The 17,458-nt window shown below is 45.2% G+C and overlaps 1 protein-coding gene across 2 annotated transcripts in view; it reads right to left on the bottom strand.

Moving 5' to 3' along the window:
* Positions 1–17,458, bottom strand: part of Cdep (Chondrocyte-derived ezrin-like domain containing protein) — an 85,877-nt gene that overhangs the window by 38,505 nt on the left and 29,914 nt on the right. For both annotated transcript variants that reach the window (XM_077660256.1, XM_077660257.1), the window contains one exon: positions 6,120–6,304. In XM_077660256.1, the coding sequence (XP_077516382.1) occupies positions 6,120–6,304 (185 nt within the window). The remainder of the gene's footprint in view (positions 1–6,119; positions 6,305–17,458) is intronic.

The following is a 17,458-nucleotide window of genomic DNA, read 5'->3' as shown; positions in this document are numbered from 1 at the left end:
TCAGTACAGAGGGGTTCTACTGTACTTCCAAAGCTCCTTGACATTATTTTGCACCGACTGCCAAACGGTGACACTCTGCTAGTGAATGTCTCTCAGTTAACTACAGATAGACTGCAGACTACATGCCCTCGAGTGGAATGTTTTCACAGAAGACACAACTGCCGCCTGGAAACTGTTATTCTCAAACTCATCGAATTTTGTGAAAACTGAAGGGTGTAAGTATCCAGATTAATGAAAGCTTCATCTTTAATGCTCATTCTGTCAGGCAAAAGCTTTTGACTGCATCCTTATACAAAAACGGTTTGCCTGTTCATTACAATATGACATTCTCATTAACAATGTCCTCTGTCACTGGGACGACATGTTTAATGCATTAGTCAATGCTTTTCATGACATTTCCATGCAGGCTGATATCTTACTGTGACTTTCGTCTACTGCACATACACATTCCTCACATAGACATCATTCAATTGATGTCTTGGCGTGGACAGATCAGTTAATCACTTTGAATAATTAAGCAGCATGAAAAACAGGGATGACGAAGAAACACGGAAATGACAGGGAAAGTGCCGAATACTTACTGTTTCACTAGAGTAAGCAATGAACTGTGGCCTGTTGGCTCCAATGGAACATTTAAAGTCAGCGCTTGTCCTGTCGTATTTATGTTTCTTTGTTGTCCTTCAATTTTTGTGCCATTTAATTGTTCAAGACATCATTCCCAGTACACAAACTCCACATTGGTAACTTACAATTTGACTTGGAATTGATTTAATGCACCAGTAGCATCACTAATAAATTTTCAAGCTTATGTCTGTACACTCTCCTCATGTCATATGCATAGCAGAAACAAGGCTGCAGGGGGGGCACCTAGGGCCTCAAACTGACTCCTTCCAGCTGTGTTACATTTAGACTGATGGCTAAACTGGTAAGGCATTGCTCTACATATCAAGTCGAAATTTAAGGGGGAACGTGGCTTTGAAATCCCAGAAAATGGACAAAAAATTTATTTTTTGATAATCGTTGTATCCACTTGTATCTTCTTTTTTCTGCTGTCCTGAAGTTTTATTGCTGAAATTGACCGGGAAGCCTTATAATTTTCTCTGTTATGGTTTTCTGCCTACATACTCACCTTGCGCAGCAGATTTCTTCATGCTTGTTTTATCTATTTCGACCCCGTTTGTTTTGTTGCACTCCTCGGACCATAGTGCAGGTTAAGACATTCATTGCTTTCAGATTTTAAAATTTTAAATTTCTAGTATGAAATTTTCTTCTCCCTCTAATTATGTCAGCGGACACTGAATTACAAAAATTTGTGCTTTCCAAAAAAAAAAAAAAAATTAAAAATGTCTCGACCTGTAGCATGCCAGTACAAATGCAATGAATGTTGAATCAGCCTTTTACCACACTTTCTTAACCCTGCAGCCTTTTCACAAGATTCAGGAGAAAAATGTATATTATAAAATAGTTTTTTGGAGATTTAACAGCAAAATTTTTGTGAGTGGTCATAAAATTATTTCTAATATGCTAAAAAAATTTCATGTGAAAACATCAAGAAATAAAATAATTTTTGTCGAAAGCTGTGTACCCTCTTAAAGGTTTTGTAGTCCATCCTATACCGAATCTGTTTAGTGCAGACTCAATTTTCCGAAATTCCTCACTCTAATTTGTGAATCTTACCGCCTCCTTGGCTCCACAACTGATGACAGCCTGCATGAACTTGAACACTTTCAGATTTTAACCACCCTCCTCCCCCCGCACGGGGTTTTCGGCAAATTTACTTAAGGCTACAGTGGCCTAAATGTTGGAACAGCACAGACATAATCTACTGCAGGTACATAGGTTTGTCGTTTCCCACCATCAAAGAAGGATGACAACACCAAGAGGTTTCGATCCAGTTCATCATCAAGGAATCCGACTGGCGACGGGAGCTTTCCAAATGTCACCTGTTCCAAGTCTCTATGCAGAAATGAATGGTCACTTGTTAAGTGCAGGATTCTCCTTACTCCGCAGTCTCTTCTAAGACTTCAAACCCTCTCCGAACCCCGAAATCATGTCTTAACGTGAAACATCAACTAGGAACGTACCTTCAAAAATAAGCCGTCTAACTCCGCCTTTAGCTTTTTGCATGAAGAGCGTCTCGCAACACTAGTTCTGCTATCTTTTCACGTCCCACATTCTTGAAGCTGAGCGAAGGCTAGCTACCGACGACGAGGCAGACATACTCTGCAACCTGATTTTGACAAAATATAACATGATTGTTGCTGCAAATATTATCCAGTGGAACTTCATGAACCTCACGGCATTATATAAAAATTACAACAGTTTCTTTACAAATGGATCAAAAAGCCCTGATCATGTTGGCTGCACTGCCATAGGAGACCCCCTTGTGGTCGATCAGATGAATACCGTATTTACACGATTGTAAGTCGACTCGAATGTAAGTCGACCCCCCCCCCCAAATCGCATGTCCGAAAAAAAAAAAAAAAGTTGACGCGAATGTAAGTCGACCCCCCCCCAATCGCTTGTCCGAAAAAAAGAAAACACCGGTGGAGCGCTTCAAAAACGAAAATTTATTGCATAGATGGGCTATTCATCCTCACATGAGTCAGTGGTACTGCTGTCGTCGTCGTCGCCGCTGCGATCCCACAGCATGTCATCCTCCATGGAAAGCCCACACTTTCTAAATGACCGCACCACGACATCGTGTGGAATGGCCGCCCAAGCGGAAATCACCCACCCGCACACAGCCGCCAGGGAGACTCTCTTCACGCGCCCCGTTGGCGTAAGTTCCCACCCTTCTGCCGCCGGCCACTCGTTGTACTCGCGCCGGAGCAAGTCCTTGAATGGCTTGTTAATGCCAACGTCTAGCGGCTGCAGCTGCCCCGTCAGACCGCTAGGAATCACCAGCATATCTGTATCTTCTTTTCGGAGCTCTGCCTTCACTTTCGCGGTAAGGTGGCCGCGAAATGAGTCCAGCACGAGGAGGTTCGGATTGTGATTTTTGAGGGATGCCCCTGGCCTCAAAAGCCACACCCGACGGTACCAATCAATAACTAAGTCGTGCGTCATAAAGCCTTTCTCGTTCACTCGCACAATCACACTTTTCGGGAACATTTCCTTTGGCATAGTTTTTCTTTTGAAGACGATGCACGGTCGGAGCTTTGTGCCATCTGCCAAGCATGATAGCATAACAGTGAACCGAAGTTTCTCGCTTCCTGTCGCGAGAAGCTTAACCTCGCGAGCTCCCCTCACGCTCACTGTTGTGTTGCTCGTCATGTCGAAGTAGACAGGAGTCTGATCCGCATTGCCGATTTGGCCGAGCAGGTATCGCCGCGAGTCGCGGAGCTTGAGGTAGTGCCTATGGAAGGCGAGAACTTTCTCCTCGTAAGCAGCAGGCAGCTTCTGGCATACACTAGTACGCCGACGAAGAGAGAAGCCAGCCCTCTTCAAAAATTTCGAAGCCAAAGCCCTGCTGGCTTTGAAGTCTGTTCGGAGTATTCCAGCTTCCGCAGCAAAGACTTGGGCTTGTTGCGTGATCATTTCGCATGTCACTGGAAGGGACCGATCACGTATTTCGGTGACATACGTTGCAAGCTTGACCTCCAGCTCCAGAAAGCGTCCCAACTTCAGCCTGCGGAAACCTCTTTGCTTGGAGTCGCAATCGAAAATTTTGTCTCGCTGCTTCCGCCACTCCCGCACCAACCGTTCAGAAACGTCGAACTTGCGGCCCACCGTGCAGTTGTTGGTTTCTTCGGCGTAAATGATGGCCTCCCTCTTGAACGCTGCAGTGAATGAGCACCGAATGCTTTTCGAACTTAAAGAGCTCATGGCGAAGCACGTGGCCGGCAGTCGGGTCAAAAGCACCAACTCCAAGCACCACCAAACAAAGAGTGATCGGTGTCGGGGCGTCGGCTCTTCCAGCAAACATCGGCATTCCCCAGAAGCGCCGCTGTTACGTATTGCGCAACCAACTGAACTGAAATAGCGGCTCTTCCATCAGGTAGCGACACTCTCGGGCGCTGGCGCAGACTCCGCGATTGGAACAGCGGGTCAGCGGCCCTTCCCACGAGTGAAATGAAATGAAATTGGTTTTGGTGGAAAGGAAGTGGCGCAGTATTTGTCTCAAATATCGGCGGAAACCCAGTTGTAAGGGAAGAGATAAAGGAGGGAGTGAAAGAAGAAAGGAAGAACGAGGTGCCGTAGTGAAGAGCTCCCGAATAATTTCGACCACCTGGGGATCTTTAACCTGCTGTACTGACATCGCACAGCACACGGGCGCCTTTGCGTTTCGCTTCCATCGAAACGCTGCCGCCGCGGTCGGGTTCTAACCCAGGTATCCTGTTTAGTAGCACTGAACCATCGCGGTGGGTAACGGTGTGCGCAGTAAAAATAAAAAATGAAAAATCCTGGCCAAAAAGCCCGCGGAATACCTGAATGCTATGCTTGGAGCCGTAGAGCAAACAAAAAGCTTCTAACATCGCAGTAGCGTCCCTGATAGATTGTTTTCTTGCTTTTATTGGCAGTTCAAGGTTTCGTTTCGATTGTAAGTCGACCCCCCCCACTTCGGAATTTTAAATTTCAAAAAAGGGTCGACTTATAATCGTGTAAATACGGTAAACCCAAATGCACTTATTTTCTCAGCCAAACTTTTTGGGTATCTAACAGCTGTAAACCATACAGCCCTACATAAATACAGAAAATCAGTTACGTCTACTGACTCGTTCAGTTCTACATTGGCTCAGAACTCAGTCACTTCCTGGAAGCATCTGCTAGTTACCTTTGTACGTAGATATGTTATTCAATCCCAGAAAAGTTGCTTAGTTATTGTATTTTATTGAGTTCTGAGCGATATTGGGATAGCCGGTGACAAAAAAGCCAACCAATGCCACTGGTGCCTGTGTAAATAGGACAGCCAACATCAACAACATCCAGGCCAGAGACTACACATCATCAACACATCAGATTTGCTTGACTACAGACAAATATAACTGATGTTTATATATATCGCCTTTCCGTTTGTGTGTATGTCCTGGTAAGGAGCATGCGTGGGGGGGCAAGAAACTAAAAAATCTTGTTATGTGTGCATGTACGAAAATGAAAGAAGCGACGGAAAAGTGCACGCGCAACAAGCAAACAATACGATGTCGCAGGAGACACCTCATTTCATGTTACATCAGCATGTTGGCTATGCCTGCCTTTAACCGTCAAACAAAACGATGGATCAATGGAATGCTGTTCGTACTGATGTCACAGTGAACGCTCAGATGCCAGCATAGAGGATGAGGTGGTTAGCGAAGGGTAGTGCGAAAGGGCTTTAATCTGAATTGTCACCACTTTATCATCGACTCCCGATCTACGCACTGCGCTTATTTTCCAAACCTGGTCATTAAGGCATCTGGAGAGCCATTGAAGCCAGAGGCAAAGATTACTGTTGGCAATATGACGTTCATGTCGTGGTTGTAGCAGCAAACTCGGTATTGCAGAGCTTTTCAATTGTGGCCTCTGATAAGAATTGCAAAGTGGTGCCAGGTGGGTTCCGCACAAGCCCGGCTAATGCCTGATACCACGGATGAGGTGGCACACTTTCTTGACCTCGGACATGTATGAATTGGCCCGCTTGAACAGGCTGTTATTCTGTCACTGGCTCTTGGACAGCAGCGCAGATTCTGCCCAATCCCTTGGGTCGGTGTTGGCAATGAAACCGATCCCAAGACGAAAATGCCCATGCAGAGCTTTCGAGAATGAAGTAAACATTGTGGAGCTTCAGCTCCTCATTTCAGCCGATGCACTTGGCGACACGTTCAATCTGGTCGCACACTACGAGACCAATGCACCCTGAAGAAGCTACATTTATGGTGTTATATGGTGTTTAATGTCCCAAACTATTTTTCAGTATTTGTCTTCTTTGTCATCAGTGTCCCTTAAGCCCCCCTCCTTTTAACTTCTCAAACTAGAATTGGAGGCTGAAACCAATCCTCCAAACTATAAGCATGAAAAATGTTTCTATTGCACCAGCTGCACAGCTTTACTGGCATCGCATGTCAAGAATTGAATGCAGAGACAGTCATAACAGCCTGCTCTTTCGCTCCCCAAAAAGAAATGTTCAAGATTTCTCTGACCTTTTTGCACGCATCACCAGCTGGGTCCTGCTTGGAGCAGGGTGATGAAAATATGCCGTCACTGCTAACGTAATGCAAGTTGTTGTTTTCTGGTGGTGGCCCCTGTTCTCTGCGTTCCTTCAAAGGGGTTGTGCTCGGGGATGGGCACACGGCCAATGCAGTGGGAGGGCTCAAATCAAGGGCAACTGAATGAGACAGAAAAAAAAAAAAAGAAAATCTTCTGCATTAAAAAACCAAAAACCCTCAGCCAAAACTGCCAATTTGAAAAAAACAGGTGTATAATGTGAACAGAAACCTTAGTGAATATAAAAACATTCAATATTCGATGAAGAAAAGTCTTAAATTATATCCGACCATGTTTTCACAAAGTACTGACCCTTGCATGAACCAAAAATTATTCCTCACCTCCCATAAATAGGAAGAAAAAAATTGAAGAGATAGGAGAGGCCACTCTTAGTCATTTTCAACCTGCCTGCATCTCGTACAGTATACAATGGGCTTCTTTAAATCAGACATTTTCACTAGCCTCCTAATCTGAACCCAGCTGTGGAGTTCCAAGTAAAACTATATAATGTACTTTACTCTTGAAGGATTTCAGTAAGTTGCTGTACCTGAGCAGCCTGCCCAATGCACCTCTGAATTTGCTGTGCCTGCTCTCCCATGTTTGATGAGAGTGCAGGGTATGAGACACACTTGTTGTGCAGGTAGTATAGAAACCTGCATGGCATAGTGCATCAGCCTTGCACTAAAGTGGCATACAGGAGCTAGCCAAGAAGAGAGGCAAGCACTAGAAACAGCACAAAGGAAGTGCACCAAAAACAGGCTGCCAATGCACAGGGGCCTGGTGACAAACAGAATCTTTTTTCAGGTTGTCACCCACACCCCACTTGAAAAGAAGGGACCTACACACAGGCAGACCACAATGGTGAAATATTTATTGTCAAATGCGTCCCAGGATGGCGACACAACAGGGCCCAGCCTAACAGTGAGAGCAGCAAGGCTTCCTTGATGGGGAAGGAAGCACAAGTGTAAAAGGCCCACAGGACTACTCTTGCACACCAAAATCCTAAACGGATCGATGATAATGACCTCTTAGCACGACTTCTCATTGGCAGAAGGGAGCTAAGGTTGACTTATTCACAGGTCTATTCACTCTCTAGCAAACGTTTGACTAGTCTGTCGCAACACCCCACACATGCCGGCCCAAGAGAACATGCGACAAGATCTACAGATGTCACCAACACATGGAGCAGTCAGGGCGACCTGAAATACCACTACCATTACGCACTGCCATAGAGAACAGATGGCTGTACAAGATTGGTAGGCTCAAAATCGTCTCTGAAAGATTGACACAGCATGTTGCAGATGTCTGGGGGCAGTGGTTTATGCTCGGTGATGCTTGGTGCTCGAAAGGTGCATTACAAAACTGAACAGTCTTGGCAGTGTCATTGCATACCGACTGAACCAACAAGAGGAAAGAGAAAATCGCGTATTTTGACAGCCAACACAGGAGAGAGAACCAGGTTGCAAATCACAAGTCCAAGGAAAGTCCGACCCAAGCAAAGAAACAGTGCAGTGTCCCCATGCCATGAAACTGCCATCAGCACACTGAAGCTACAAGTGGAAAAGCACAAAGAGGGCTTGCACTATGTCTTGTAAAGAACTTCTTCAGCCCAGCTTGCAGCTGCCACTAACAGGAGTATACGCACAGTAATAGAATGTCCGCCAATACAAGTCAAGTAATAGTTTGTTAAACAGATGTGCATGTTTACACTAGCAATGCTTTGAAATTTAGAATGTTTCAGAACTGCAAATATATTGCCCTTGCATCAGACAGTGGGAAAAAGCAAGTTTCAACTGCTGGCATAACTTGTACACGACTCTAATTTTTTTGCTTTAATTGCAGGCATGTTGGGGGGTACAAAACCATTTGTTTCGCGCAACAGAACGCGTGAACGAGAGCTAGCTGCTCTTTAACGGATGTACGCGTTCCAAGATTGCATAGCTTGTTTATTTTCAGATGCACAGCTAGCTGACACTGACAAAGGTCAACCAACACCAGAAAAAGCAGCAAAGCACATGGATGCCTCCCGAGAACACTGAAAAACCAAGTTACTAGAGGGTTTAGTGGCAACACACTCACCCACACTGTGCCAGAACACCAGCACGCAATAGTGAACAGCCTCGCTAAACTCACATCTTCAAGGAACACAATTCTAAAACATGGTCGCACATATTCACGTGGTGTACATTCGTATACTTTCTTTCAAGCACTTCAAAATGTGTTGCAGCTCTCTGCACAGACGTGCTGTTCCTGTACTTATTGTTGCTGAAGCTTGCATGAAACTTGACTGGATTCTTTCCCTTCAGTGCAGTTCCCCCCCCCCCCCACGAACATATGTTTGATGAACCAGTGCAAAAACACAACGGACAAGTAGGAGGACGATGACGTGTATGGAAGCATTGAACATACAACTTTTATTCTAGAAGAAATAAGGACAACATAATTATACAGGTTCTAGACCAGACCCATGAAATAGAAAGCTAGGTAAGAACCAGTTTTGATTTGAAAACGTGTCAGGAGATACCAAATAACAGAGAATGGTGTGAGAAGTAGGAGAAATTTTCTGTGATTAAAGGAAGTGAAGGCACGACCTAGCAAAATCTGCACAGCTCCTTTTTGTTTATTTCCCACCAAGGTAAAAAAACCAAAGCTTGCTAAGAAGATGACCAACAAGACACATGGCAAAAAAAAAACCACTGTGATAAAAATGAAGGACATGGTCTTTAAAAGCTAAAAGCGATGAAATAAGTAAAAGGCCAACAAGCAACATGGCAAAGAAACTAAAAAGATAAAAGGTACAATGAAGTAATGCTGCAAGCAACAGATGGAAGGCACAAAACATGAGGAAAATAAGACAAACATTTCAAAACATATGATAAAGCTAGGTTGCAAGATAAATCACAGATAGGCAAGTTGTTTTTCTGATAGTAAAACTGAAGGTTTGTTTAAACACTGATTCTTCAACGCTAGTATTGTGGCTACCTCAGTGATTTCACGAAGCTGCGTGTTTCTGTTTATAGCTTAAGTTTTTTTTTTTTCAAATTCAGGTACCAGGCTTTCAGGCTTCAAGCTTTTCACGTCAAGGCATCAGGCTTCAGCCTTTCTACGTCACGGGTCTGGACTAGAAACTGTACAAATATGTTTCCCCATTTTTTTCTGGAATAAAAGTTGTTAGTTCAGTGCTTCCATTCACGTTGCCCTGCTCTACTTGTCTGTTGTCTTTTTGTGCTGGTTCATCAAAGATCACGGCAGAGCAACTAGCCCAACAGCAAGTGTTAACCACGAACATATGCCCTCAATACAACGTACCGTTTGAATCAAGGAAAAGGAGCAGTGCAAAATCATGCAACCACACAAGAATAAAGGACAAGACATTCTTTTGAGCTGCTCCTTTTCCTTGATTCAAAATGCACCAACTAGCCCAAAAAGAAGTTTTACTGAAGTACCGTTTGAAGACAGGCACCCGCCCATCAAGGATACAGCCAAAGTTACACAGCATGTCTGGACCACATACCGTATTTATCCCAACGTAACAAGAGGGTTGACTTTGTGGGCACAAGACCAAAAAACATTAAAAGCACACAATTGTATCACGACAGCCAACACTGCGGACACATAATAGGAAAAAAACAAGTACAGGAAAGTAGCACAAGGAATGAAGCTGCAATCTAATGAAAGCTGGCATGTCTATGTAAAAAACTGCTTAAAGAAGTGGCTTTCCTGTGGCTCTTCACAGGAAGGCCACCTTCGAGCCCTAAAGGGACGATAAAACAGTTTTGAAGGCTGCCGGTAAATGTGTTCAATGCATAGAACAAGTGCTGTTGAGCATTCACACTAATTAGTTCTTAGAATGGCGCCGGAGATTTATAATTAATTTTTAAAAAGCCTGACATTTATAATTCACGGGTTGCCTGATCATTGTGTAGTGATTGTTTCTGGAACTGCTTTCCAGAGTTGTGTACGTCATGAGTACAGATGACACCATGATGAGCGAGAGCACCAGAAAATGCCATTTTTTAAGAGCGTTAGTTCTTACTCATCACGTTTCTTGGTTTCTTGGGGTCTGCTACCACCTCCCTTCGGTGTGAAATTTTCTAAGTCCGAGGAATTCAAGATGGCGGCCCCCATAAGTAAATTGATATAGAACCCCAATTGGTGATTGATTGGTGATGTCATTAGTATATCGAATTGGTGATTTATTGGAGACTTCACTGATATATCCAATTGGTGATTGATTGGTGATGCCACTTATGAATCGAAGATGTCAGCCAATAATGGTAATTGATGACATCATTCATTATTCCAAGATGGCGGCCGACTTAGGCCGCCACGTGACTATGACGTCATAATCTAAGATGGCGGGCAAATTCATGTGCCAATGACGACGTCAAAATCCAATGTGGTGGATAGAAGTGAAACCACGTGATTATGACGTCATATCAATTTTAGTAAGCCAAACAGCTAACGCTCGTTACTTCAACGTCTTCCAGATGGTGGCGGCAACTTTTTTTTACCACCAGACATTGCCTTAGTTAAATACTTGTGGCTTGGAGCTTTCATCAGTACCAATATGGCCTTCTAACTTTCGCTTTGTTTCTTTTTCTGTTTCACGGAGTTGGGAGCCCACCTGCATGACGCATCAAGCAATATGTTAGTAAATATAGGATAGTGTGCCCATGTTGCTGCACAATATTTGATTAAATGAAAGGCATGACTTCGCACTTCCAATTTTCTGTTAAAAGCTTTCCTTACATTTGAGTAAATACTGTACTGTGCAATCCATTGCCAAGTGTCCTCCTTAATTTGGTACTCCTGCCGTGCCCACAGCACATTCTCGATGTGCCTTAATTGCACGTGCCAGCAGTGCTTTCTCTTCCAAAGACCCAGCCACAAATTCAATGGAGAGAAAAACGGTCACTCAAAAAGTGGCCACAAAAATGAAAAACAGGCACAGTGGACAAACTATTGGGTTTAAGCCACAAATTAAAGTCCTGTTTTCCACTGAATAAGAGGGAGAAAAAGCGTAATCTGAGCATAGTGCCAAACATGCCATTCCAAGATGATGCCAGCCTCAGTTTGTAATTATGGATGGTTAGTCTGAAAACTTGTATATTATCCACTCTTCTATGTATCTACTATTTTCATCTCTTTTGCCTTTTTTTTGCTGCATGGCCCCTTCTTCAAAACATAGAATGGCATGTAAATCATGTCCACTTGCTTTCCCCATCCTCGTATGCACCATCTTCTTGGGCAAATGTGAATCAACCAGCCTGAACACCGACACTCCTCCTGTTTTGAGCCAAAGTGCTGACCCTCCCAGCTATGACCAAAACTGCTGGCTCCTATGATGAATTATAAATAAATAAATAAATAAATAAATAAATAAATAAATACACAAACAAACAGATAGATAAATAAAAAATAAATCTCCCTCGTCTGGAAGACCCAAGTTTCAGTTTTAAGGTTGCCTAACTCTCCCGATAGCTAGACAGATATATAAACAAACAAACAAACAAGCAAATAAAACAGCAATGTCCCTTCATGAAGACTGTATCAGTCAGGCCAGGCTCAGAAGCACTGAGCTCCTATTGCCGGGACCGTTTTTTTAGTAACGGCCAAAATGGGCTGCTCCTAGCTGCTGCCTCTCCCTGTGCACTAAAATGAAGCACTGTGCCACTCTGACTGCAGATGAATATGAGCCACCACCAGCACATTGAGCATTTCGCATTGTTCAGCTTCTGGCCTTAGGAAGGTCCACAGAATGTTGGCGAATGAATCCAGACAGAACATTCACAGGGCAATGTGTGTGACAATGAAGCACATGAGCGTCAGAACATCCTCCTCAAGGCGGTAAGTCTGACCGGAAGGTGGGGAACTACACTTGGTGTGAGTTACCACCTCAGCAGTTTGTGTGTGCGTGTATGGCATCCAGTCCTGACAATGGTTGCCTGTCCTGTGGTTTCAATGCACTCAGATTTGCCTTTGAAAAAAAAAAAAGAGCTCATGCTCACACTTTGCACTGCAACGAAACCAATTTTCTTCATGCCCAGTACTTTTCACATCCAGTGAATTTTTACATCCTCTGTCAGGCTTTGGCAATTCACTTTCTCCGCCACAGAGCATTGCAAACACGCCAACGAAGGCATCAGATGCCAAGATAATAACCTGGTCCCCATCTGATGCACAAATGAATGCTACTAGCCAAAGGCCGCATTTCTCCACCAGTTCACTACTTTGCAATTTTAATGATCTGACGACATGGCTAGGAAATTGCTACCGCACAGAATATTGTTACACTGTCCACACTCCATACCCTAACACGCACTGCACAAAGTTTATCATACTGCTATGAAACCTACTTTTATAAAGGTGCTCCTTACGCAGTTTTATGTTGTTACTAACTTCAGGACTGAGGCTGTGCTGTTAATGCAGTGGGCAGTCTGAATGGGTTACGGCAACCCCTGAGCATTCATCATGCCCTACACCTTGATGCAGATTACCCGGTGAAAACAGAAGAAAGTAACCTTACAAGCCTGGTGTTACGTCCTTCATTTGCTCAATGTCTGTGCATGATGATCCTTTTCTGAAAAACCTTACATGGATTGTAAAAGACGTGCACTGGCAGATCACTAGAAACATGAGGACAACACTAATTTACAAAGGAACGAGACATTCCAAAGAAAGGATGAACTAGGCTGGATCTATGCCGTTTGTCAAATGACAATGCGGGCTCACAAGCAAGTCACATTAAAGAAACACTGACGATAAACAGAAGTCTGCTTGTGGCGACAGGATACTGTGCTCTCATCACAAAGAGACCACTCTCACTGGAAATGGTTCATTTATAATTTAGAAAAGACAAGAATAAAACAGAGGCGTCGCCATCATCAGTCGATTTTGCCAAGTAAAATGTGTGCATCGACATCAAATTTTTGTTTACACAGATCGCAAAGGCTATGCTACAATGGCGTTCACAACAGCACGGTGGCGCCCTGTCCTTTTTCGATAACACATCAAGAGTTTGAACCCACTGGTGGGAGGATTTTGAAATCCTCTTTTCTTGGCCATAAATGCATCTTTTGCTGCCAGATACATCATCAACACAGACAGAAGGAGCCAGAGAATCAATTTTTACTCAGAACAAATACTGGATGAAGCTGTTCTCAGTGTCCTTTCAAAGGTCAACAGAAACAGAACTTTTCCCTCACAGAAAGACAGTTTAACAGAAGTACATCAAAAGAGAGTGCTAAAAACAAGAGGTGGATCTCTAATAGAAGAGAGTAGTTGTTGCAGCGATTCAGCAGCTCGTTGTTGCCCACACCAACTGCAGACAGAGGTGGCACTGTTGGTACAGCTGTTGCAACAGAAACCGATTCATTCTCAGCGAATCAGGCAAAGAGCTAGTGCATGACCAGGTGCACAAATCATCTGCTGCGGAGTATTTTATGATAATTAACAATTGCATAACAAAAGCAGCTAAGCCAAACAGACACACTAGAGAGAGTCAAGCACTACGCCAGGGGAAAGCTTGCACCTACTGGGAAAAGTCTGATTGAACTACGAGGCTCTTGAATGCCTGTAACATTCTCACAATTAGTTTTATGACACATGCGGCATGCGGAGGGCCGTTCTGGCCAAAGGAAAATTTCTTTTTAGTTTGCCTTTAAAGGTATCACACACCTGTGCGACATAAGGAGCAAGCTGACAACAGTAAGACAAATTGATAAAAATTCAAGAGTGGCAGGGGGGTTCAAAATGACTGAATGGTAGCGCCAACTTTACGGAAGACCAAGGCTATTGTTAGCTGCACGAGTATAAAAACATTTCCATTGTTCTCAGGCAGTAATTTTTTTATTAAGGGAGGTTGTAATTCAGTTTGCACATGCACCCCTGCAACTGGTGCTTATCCTAACGGCTGTTTTCGATCACTTTTTGCACGTGGAGATGGGTCGGCTGTGCAAACTTGGGCAGCTGCTGTCAGCGCTGACGCCATGAAAACATGTGACGAGAGGAACATAAAATGTGTTTGAGGGCGGCCTTTGATCTCTTGTACTCATTTTCCATGCCACATCACTGTAATATTTAATGACTATTCTATTTATAGTGTGCCGGTAGCAGGATTAGGCGCCTTTTAATAAGCAATGGCTAGCTCCAAAGAACAGTCTGCTGTGGCTTCGATGTGAAGCAGATTAGGCCTAGCAACGCCTAGTTAGCGGTATGCTGCTAGCATGTCGGCGGGCGGTACGTTGCTGCAAGAAGTGCGTCACTAGTGGGGGGTGCGAAGTATTCTTGCCTCTAGGTTACAGAGAAGCTTATTGCCACTTTTTTATACATCAAATTATCGATATATTGAACTATTTTCTCACCATCTTCAAGCTTGATAGATCCTGGTTTGACTTTACCAACAAAAGAAGATGTGTTCGAGATTCAGTTACTAAAGTGGTAAAAAAAAAGAAATTTCTTCTCTCTCTCTACAGCCGTGTACATTTACGGTACTTTTCATGGCATCTCTACAACTGACCACCCTTCTTTGTTCAAAGCCAGCAACAACCAGTGCAATCTCTCCACGACGGGGCAGCATGTTACATCTAACATTCATGAACCATAAGCTGTTGCAGTGACTAGGGTGGCCTTTATGATAATGTGTCTATGCAAAAGCCTGGTTCGCAAGCATCGGCAACAAGGTGTGCAACTCCATGGGACACTGTTTCTTTTGCATTGTACTTGCTTTTTTTTGTCATTGCACCGCCACCAGGTTTTGAGATTTCCACTACCCACTGGACTTCTGTAGCAAAACATCCAGTAAAGTGGGCACGGGCCCAAGAAGAAGCTGAAACCAGGACACCAGGAGAGCCATGCTTCATCCTGCTAAGATGACACACAAGCAATTCTTTCTTTTTTAGCCGAGAATATGCCTTCTGCTGTCAAGAAGCACAAGCTCATGAGCTTTAAGCAATGTAAAGAACTGTCAATAAAGTGAAATTTCCCGCATTAGCACGGCGATCTTGGCCAAGGTTGTATGAGTGTTGTGACTCCTTAGCAGCCGCATGAAGGTAAGTGGGTGTGGAGCAAGCTAGAAGTGATCTAAACTTGTGCATGTGGCGAATGTTGGGGAGTTAACTTGGCACTGCTACATTCACCACAGAATCTGCTTTTTCAGGGCATGCTGTGAACGAACTGCAGAAAGAGCACACATTGTAAAGCTGTGCAATAGGATTAATTTTAATCAACGATGACTACAGCAAAACCTCGTTCATTTGAACTACAGGGAAGCAAAAAAAAATAAAAACGTGCAAATAATCTTAAGGTCCAACTATTGGATGGCCTCCCAAAAAACTGAAAAACCATTCAGATCACAGCAAATTCATTTGGGTAAAAGCTGGCAATGGTCACCTGTCTTTCAGATGAAAACTGCGCAGTTCATAGTTCTGTTAAATGCTCTACCATGTGTACACTGTTAGGATGCAGAACTCCTCCAATATAGTAAAGACCTTATGGCCTCTTTCATGATGCGAAGTGGTAGTGGGGGAACCTCCTCACAAGTGGCGCCATTGCATGTAAGGAGGCTTCACCGCACAAAATGGCGAACAGCACATGAAGGCACGCTGTTTCGCCGCACTGCAGAGCCAAAGAAGCCAGCAGATGTACTGAATGCTCGTCGATGTCGGAACTGTGAGAGGCCTTCAGTAAAACGCAAATAAAAACCAGACATGTGCCCTTCCGCATTCGGGATGGCACAAACCGAAATGTGGTTGACAGACACCATCAGCTGGAGTCGAAACCCAGAAAGTGAAACCACGCAACCAGAGTATTTTGCAGCAAAGCGTTGGGGCCCTCCGACTGCCATCACGCCTGCCGTGACATGAGTTGCACAACTGCAAGAGTGACACATGGCATGAGCATAGCAGCACCCAATTAACAATGCCATAACATACATCTGCGATCACTGGGACCATGCCAACAATACAAATTATCTGCATTTCCGAATTAACGAGGTTTTACTGTTATCAGCAGAGTATTTATCAGTGCATATGAACTGCCTCAGCCTGAGCCGCTGAAGAGCACTGGGTATAGCATTCCTTGGTGGGTCATTTTCTAACATAAAGCATACACCCAGAGGGCCAAGTGAAGGGACAGCTCAAGGGCAATGTGTGAGTTCTTTGGAACCAATGATATCTGTCCACAACAAATATTTCTAGTCGAATTCTCAGACACCCGTCTTAATATTGCCCCCGCATGTGCAGACAAATGGCGCCATGCGACAGCGGTCACGCAGAGAGTGAAGCACTATGTGAACGTGCCATCACTGCAGGAATGGGTTGCAGTCCAGTGGGTGGCCGTTCTTGCTGTACGAGGAGAGCATCGAGGAGCTGGACGAGCTGGGCTCCAGCAGTCCGCTGCCTACAATCACATCGAGGTCCACAAAGCTCGGGTACTGGGCGCCCCCCGGTGGTGTCTCGGGCACGCTTGAAGAAAAGGGGCTGCTGCACAGTGTTGGCTCTTCCCCGACCAGGGCCGTCTCTTCTTCCTCGGAGAAGGTGCGCTCGGGACTCTCGCCCAGCGTGTCGTCTGAGCCTGTGTCGCATCGCAGGGCATCCTCATCACTACGTCCATTGGAGGAGTCGCTGATGTCTTCAGGCCGAGCCAGGAGCGCCTCCTTCGGGACAAGCGGCTGGCCGAGCACCGGCGGCGGAGGGCAGCCCAACCGCGACAGCTCCAGGGCCAGGCTGCGCTCGAGCTCCTCGTACTTGCGCAGCACTTCACTGACAGCACTGGAACGATACTCAGGGGGTGGCGGGATGCCCCCCAGAGTGCCCAGCAGCAACGCATCTTCGGGGTCAGCCGCGACGGGGCTCAGTTGGGCCACCAGGCTTTCCTCTGGAAGTGGGACACTGCCCAGCTCCAAGGACAAGTCCCTGCCACTGGGGGCCTCCAGTTGTGGTGGCTCTGTGGTTACTACAGCAGGCTCAATGACACTGCTGTGGCGCTTGTCCGGCCCAAGCAGCCTCTTCTTACGAAGCACGGCAAAGATTTCCTTCTCCAGCGAGTCTTCCTCGAGGGAATCGTCGTGCGATGAGAAACTATCTGCCCGGGGCAGCTGCGCTAGGTGCACGAAATCTACCGACCCAGCCACCCGAGGCCCCAGGGCGTGGGCCCGAGTAAAGATGGTGGGGGGGCTAGACTGCCGCGACCCCCGGCCCATATCCGCCCGTGGCCTGCGGCGCGGATGCCCCTCACTGCGCCGCATCCGGCTGTCGCGCAGGAATCCCCTGCG

The sequence above is a fragment of the Amblyomma americanum genome, chromosome 3, assembly GCF_052857255.1.
Source record: "Amblyomma americanum isolate KBUSLIRL-KWMA chromosome 3, ASM5285725v1, whole genome shotgun sequence".
NCBI classification, from domain to species: domain Eukaryota; kingdom Metazoa; phylum Arthropoda; class Arachnida; order Ixodida; family Ixodidae; genus Amblyomma; species Amblyomma americanum.
The sequence above is the reverse complement of the archived record's forward strand: the minus strand, read 5'-3'. Positions and strand labels throughout refer to the sequence as shown.